This window comes from Poecilia reticulata, chromosome 1 (assembly GCF_904066995.2).
Source record: "Poecilia reticulata chromosome 1, P_reticulata-male-v2, whole genome shotgun sequence".
NCBI lineage: Eukaryota > Metazoa > Chordata > Actinopteri > Cyprinodontiformes > Poeciliidae > Poecilia > Poecilia reticulata.
The window spans coordinates 862,715-869,262 of NC_088830.1; the positions used below are offsets into that span (position 1 = coordinate 862,715).

Consider the following 6,548-nt stretch of genomic DNA (forward strand, 5'->3'; position numbering starts at 1 on the left):
TTTTGGACCACTTCATGCTTCCGTCTGCTGAAAAGCTTTATGGAGATGAAGATTTCATTTTCAGCACGACCTGGCACCTGCTCACAGTGCCAAAACCACTGACCATGGTATTGCTGTGCTCAATTGGCCTGCCAACTCTCCTGACCTGAACCCCATAGAGAATCTGTGGGGTATTGTGAAGAGAAAGTTGAGAGACCCAAGACCCAACACTCTGGATGAGCTTAAGGCTGCTATCAAAGCATCCTGGGCTTCCATAACACCTCAGCAGTGCCACAGGCTGATTGCCTCCATGCCACGCCGCATTGAAGCAGTCATTTCTGCAAAAAGGATTCCCGACCAAGTATTGAGTGCATAACTTAAAAAAAATTATTTGACTCCTCCGCTCCTTAATTTATTCATAACAGCCAAGCGAGAACAACATTGTTCTCGCGCGGTTTTGTAATCACGCAACAGCTGCACGTCGGCGTCCCAAATTAACAGGAACGACTTATATAGCTGCTAATCGGACCTCAGAGGAGAGACGCTGTCAGACTTGCAGACGTATTGAATCAACAGAAAGTTGTAGCTTTCACAGTGGTTAAGAGGGACCTGGTGAGTGTTCGGTCAGGAGCTAATATGCTAGCACTAGCTCCTCAGCCTATTAACTTTTGTGAAAAAGGAATTGATTGCATTTAATTATGTAATTGAAATATACATGTACATGTCATTGATCATTTAGGCCTGTTTATACAAGCCAGGTGCCTTTCAGATTCCACCCCCGCTCAAGGAGTAGTTGACCGGATGGGATATATTCAGGATTGTCTGGCTAAACCGGACTGGCAAGCTAACCATTAGCGGATCCAAGGATAACTACTTCTATCTTCTCTTTTTTGAGCTGGATGGAGATACAGCCCAAGAATCTTTTTCCGAAGGAACTGGATTACTTTCTTCATCATTAACAAAGAGTTATCGACTTCCTTGTTTTGAGGAAATCCGGTTGGACTATAAACTGTGCTTTAAACTTGTATATACTGTACATAGTAATACACTTCACTAATTGCACACCATCTAACTGTCTCTGTGTTTTTACAATCTGCCTCTACCTCCAGTAGACGAATCTAGAAGTTTTAACAAATCACTTGAATTTACTTTAATTTGGATTATTCAATTAATAGTCCTATAATGTAACCTGGGTTACATATGCAAATTTTTTGAGATAGGAATTTTGGGTTTTCATGAGCTGTATGCCAAAATCATCCGTATTAAAACAATAAAAGACCTGAAATATTTCAGTTGGTGTGCAATGAATCCAAAATATATGACGGTTTAATTTTTATCATTACATTATGGAAAATAATTAACTTTATCACAATAGGCAAATTTTTTGAGAAGGACCCTTAGAGTATATACATGTACGTATATTGTGAGGGATTTACCCCCTCCCTAACAGGTGCTGTTTTGTGGTGTACTTTATATATTCAAATTTATTTGGTAAATGTATTTTGTATTTGAGGGAAGTAACTTGGTTTATTTACTTGTTTTAATCATCTTCTCTTCTCTTTGAGGTGACCTTGTCATGTGCTGCCATGGAAGCGCGCCCATGAGCAGTGCTGACAAGAACCTGTTGTTTTTAGTTAGCCTCGTTGGGAAAATCCATTGTCTGAGAGGGAGGAGAGATGTATTTTTGATTTTGCTTGGATCCAGATTGTTGTTTTTAGCTTTGTTTGAGGTAATTGTAACTGTGTAAACATTTTTTAGGAATATAGTTTAGTACAAATGTTTGTTCTCTCTTTTTGGAAATGTAAATGTCTCCACCCCTTTAATTAGTCCTGGTGAGAGCCAATCCCTTAAAAGCCAGGTGGTTCAGATGAGAGGGAGATTCTCCCTCCTCTTGTTTGACTGCATGACATGCTGTAAAATGGACTGAAGTGTATGAAGCTGGAGATAAAGGAAAAAATTGAGAGTTCTAAAACTGCTGGCCCCAGTTTGGTCTTTGGTCGCAAACTAACATATATGCTTTCCATTGTTTTAACATAAAAGTACAAAATAAAAAACTTCATCTGATCTGCCCTTATTGATCGGGCACTATGCTGTTGTACACAAATATTTTAGTAATCGACTATTCTATCGATTATTCAAGTAATCGGATAACATTTTTGGGATAAAATAAAACCTTGGTAAATCTAATGTAACAGCAGTGTTACTATTGAATATCAACATCAGTTCAGTTTTTCATATTTGAGCATCCCTAACTATTACAAGTTAATTTTCTAAACTACAAAAAAGTAACAATAATAGCTCACTTTCTAAGTTAATTCGAAATTATATTCAATTTAATAATAGAGGCAGGCTCTCAAATATGCTTAAATAAAAACAGTCTATACTCTGACTTTTAGTTTATGTATTCATCTTCAGTCAATTTAATAGATGAACCCTCACCTTGTCCAGCCATTTATAGCTTTTGCGTCCATGATGGCGACGGAATTCGTTTATCATACACTGACACACATCTACCAGCTATGTACTGCCACGATGCGCTCCCCCACCCATTTGTTGAGACCAGGATGATATGAAATTTATTTTCCGATTCATCCATAAAGCTACACTTATGTTAAGCAAAAACTTCAACGCAGCTGCATGCAGTGTTCATTCTATCTGTTCATCTGTATGAACACTCCTGCCTTGGTGTTCCCTGCCTAAACCAGCCACCAGGCAGCAGCTCCGGGAGGAAAAAGCCTGTCGTATTCCATGTATCATGCCAGTCAATTTAAGGATGTTTATTGGTCTCCCAAAAAACAATAAAAACCCAGACATTATCATCAATCAATAAAATCTTCCCAGACCCAACTTAAAAATTGGACCTTATGCTGCTGGCACTTGGCACTTAGCAACAACTCATAGGCGGAAGTGAGAGCATTACCCAACACAAATTATGACCCAGTCGGAACATGGTGCACTAATTAATAAAACATAATTTAACAAAGCTTTGAGGCAGATACATTTTACCTTGAGGAATTTTAATAATTGAGGTACTTGAATCATTCGAGGAATTGTAACAGCTTGATAGCAAGCACATTGTCACAGATACCCAATCTAAAAATGTTTTCAATGTCAGGACCCCAGAGCAACTGCAGCTGTACGATAGTACATACTGTGAGAAATTTGAGATTTTCCTCAGAGTAAAAAAAATATAATAGTTGTGGGGAAAAAATAAAAATGGTCTTTAGTGTACATAGCCCACATCTACAGATGTGAATGTTGGGCGTCTGTGGGGGTGGGCACGTCCTGAACCTAACTGTTATTGGTCAGTTTACTTTTGCTTATTTGGCAGCTTGGAGCTCTTTCTGTGAGCTAATTAGGACTATGCTGTGAATCTAGCTAACAACTAATACCTGAACTTTTAACCCTGATGCAGTGCTGAGAGGGGTCGCACTGACCCCAACTGAGCTTTTTATTGTGCTTATGTGTGTGTTCGTTTTTACAAGTTTTTTGTTTTTTTGTTTTTTGTGGCTTTGATGGGGTGACCACTGACGGGTCATCCCATCGATTCTACATTGACAGATCGTGACATCTTCCGCGCTCCTCCTCAGCATCACGCTAGACCGTGAGAGTTAAACGATTAAATCTAGTCAAAACGTTTGTCACAATGAGTAGAAATGAAGCAAACATTGCTTCATTTCCTCCTCTGGAATCTCAGAAAAATCACCCGAGCCTGGGAATCAGCGTCCTCCTCCTCACACGGGGTAGGGTTTGCTTTCCTGTCTTTATTATTTAGTATAATTTATTAACATTTTCAAAAAGCTATGCGGGCATATAAGTTCGGGTGTGTGTTGCATTATGCACAATAGTTGGGCCTTGAGAGGATCAGATCCGCAGTTTCTGTGTGCCATGCGCATTGTGTTCATGTGGCCTCTCAGTGTGAGTTAGGTTTGTGCAGTTCATGCGTGTTGGGGTTGTGGCTGTGTTCATGTGGATCAGGTGCAATGATAGTTTTGTGCGTACCCTCCGATAATATCCTGCCGGAGACCCCAGTCCGAACTACTGTAGATATTAATATCGGGTCAGTGCATCTCAAGACCCTCTATGTACGTTTTTGAGCAACATACAGTGATGGACAGGTCAATATTTTCCTGGGAAAGACTTGCTTAGTTTAGCAAGAAAACTGTAGAACCTTATCAGCACTTTGAGTGCAACTTCCAACATCCTCTATTTGCAACTAACTTTTATCTACAAATCTGTTCATTCTGTTGCAAGCTAATTCTGTTGAAATGAGCAGATAATGTGTGTAGTTTACATTAAGCTGTGGTTAAGTTTGAGTATATCTCAGCTTAGAATGTGGCTGTTTGCCTGCATTTGTGGGAGGCTTGTAAACGCTGTTTTGTCTGAGCTGGAGTCCAGGATTTTATCTGACTTGTCTGGGCTGTGTGGCACTCGGGGCGGATGTGCTCATCCCTCAGGAATAGTCTGGTTTTGTTAGCTGGTTAAGGAGGCCCAGCCATGACAGAAAACAAAGGGACATCACACACAGACTTAAGGATAAAAATATGTACAATGTCAACAGAGCCAGATTAGAATTAGAATAGATTCTATTGTTTAATAGAATCTATTAAACAATCTATTGTTTAATAGATTGTTTAATAGACAATCTATTAAACAATAGATTGTCTAAAAGATGGATACTACTTTTAGACAATTTAAAGAGGAATTAAGTTTATTAATATTATTCTCTAATTTTGGTTTTCAATACTTGTTCAGATTGTTTACAGTTAATGATCAACTGCAACTGGCAGAGTTCACTGATCAGCTATGTGCCATGTTATCTGTAAAGTTTTCTAATATTGTCTCAGCTGAATAATCACAAAAGAACCACTTTTGGCTGTCATAAATAGTCAAAATGTCCATTTAGTTAGACAACGCTTGCAAGTTTAAATATCAGTCATGAAAGAGCAGTGAATGACCCTTACCTTTAATATATTCTCATATATAATGTCCCGGAAATCCAGCAGCGCTTTCTTATCAAACTCCTGCCCGTTAATGATGCGCATCTGTTTCAGGAATGTCGACTTTCCGCTTTCCCCGGCCCCGAGGAGGAGGATCTTCACCAGCCGCCGAACGGCTCTCCTCTCCCGAGCGAGCATGGCATCTATCTCCCGGCTCCGGCGCCTCGCCTCTCGCTCTTGCACTGCGTCCCTCTCTCGGCTGCCCTGCTTGCTCGCGCCCGGCTCTCGGGTGGCCTCGGCTGGGAGCAGGCAGCGGCTTAGGGTGCGGACCACTCCCGACATTGCGAGTCCGTGGGAAAAATTATTAGAAAAAGTTTACTGAAACTCCAGTGGGAAAATGTTCATTATATGACTGCCACCTCCGGAAAGGGATTGACCCAGTTCGACAACATCCACTGTGACAAACAAACCGTCTCCACCGGGTAAATCAGAAAAGTCTACATCTAGTGGAAGAAGCCCTTATTTAACGTCCGACCGGCAGACAAGCCGTGTCCATCTTGGTTGGGCGCATCCATGATTAATTTCATGGAGGAACAAAGCTTATAAAAACGACTTAAACATCCACTTACATAGCCAAAGTAAAGGCCAGAAAATAGATCTCAAGTCGGCGTGTCTATCCGAAGCACAAGTCTTCTAGATGTTTAATCTCCCACAAAGGGACAGCCTGATCCAAACTACCCAAACAGACAGCTAGTGGTCGGTGAACTTGAGAGAGCAGCCCCTGCGGGCGGCGGTGGGACGGTCACACTGATAAGGAGCACTGCTGAAATACCGTGGCCTTACCACAGGGTGCGCCCTCGGACACAAAGGGGCGAAAAATCCCTTTCAATCACACTTAATAAGAATATTTAATTATAAATATTTATCTGAATTCTCATCGTATAAAAGATAGTGTGAAACAATAATACAAAAAATAATGAAAATAATATTTCTTTGTTTTTAGAGATGACAGTGTCTGTCATTATAAAGGATGTAAGTTCCACTCCCCCAGATCGTATTGCTGCTTCTAGGGACATTCTGTCATTTCACTGATTTAGAACTTCTAATTGGGCTACGAGTATTTGTTTCTATAAAATAAAAACTGAATCTAACCCTTTAAAGAAAGAAACCTGTTTTACTTTCATGACTTAATATTTTGATTATTTACTTGGTAGTTTTTAAGATGCAAAAGAAAGTGTTATAGTCATTTTTAGATATTTGATGAAGTAATAATTGCCACATGGAGTATAACCATTTCCCCTTTCATTATCCTGGTCACTGTGTAAAATTGGTTAAGAAAGAGGGATCGTCATTCAGTTAAAAGCGATTAAAGGAAATGTCCCTTCCTCTTTGGTTGTACTTGCAGTGCACGTTTGGTTAACAGGATGTGACTTGCAGCTTACTAATTAGAGGTGTGTAGAAACCCAAATCAACTTTAAAAATCAAACTAAATATTACATTTATTTTAACAGGTACCAACCTTCCCATTAAAATATGCACTCATATAATGATTTGATTTCTTTAATATTTGGAACCAAAGAACAAATGAAGGTGTAAATTCAAACTGGAAGACTCCTCATCTCACCTGCC

General features: G+C 39.8%; 1 protein-coding gene across 3 annotated transcripts in view; it reads right to left on the reverse strand.

Annotated features, from left to right (window-relative positions):
* The window catches only part of gna12a (guanine nucleotide binding protein (G protein) alpha 12a), a 120,984-nt gene extending 115,253 nt beyond the window's left edge, over positions 1 to 5,731 (reverse strand). For 2 of the 3 annotated variants that reach the window (XM_017306432.2, XM_008405562.3), the window contains exon 1: positions 4,944 to 5,731. In XM_017306432.2, coding sequence (XP_017161921.1) covers positions 4,944 to 5,261 — 318 coding nt within the window. In that variant the 5' untranslated portion in view covers positions 5,262 to 5,731. The remainder of the gene's footprint in view (positions 1 to 4,943) is intronic. The other variant, XM_008405576.3, reaches the window with a different exon arrangement.
* Positions 5,732 to 6,548: the final 817 nt, after the last annotated feature.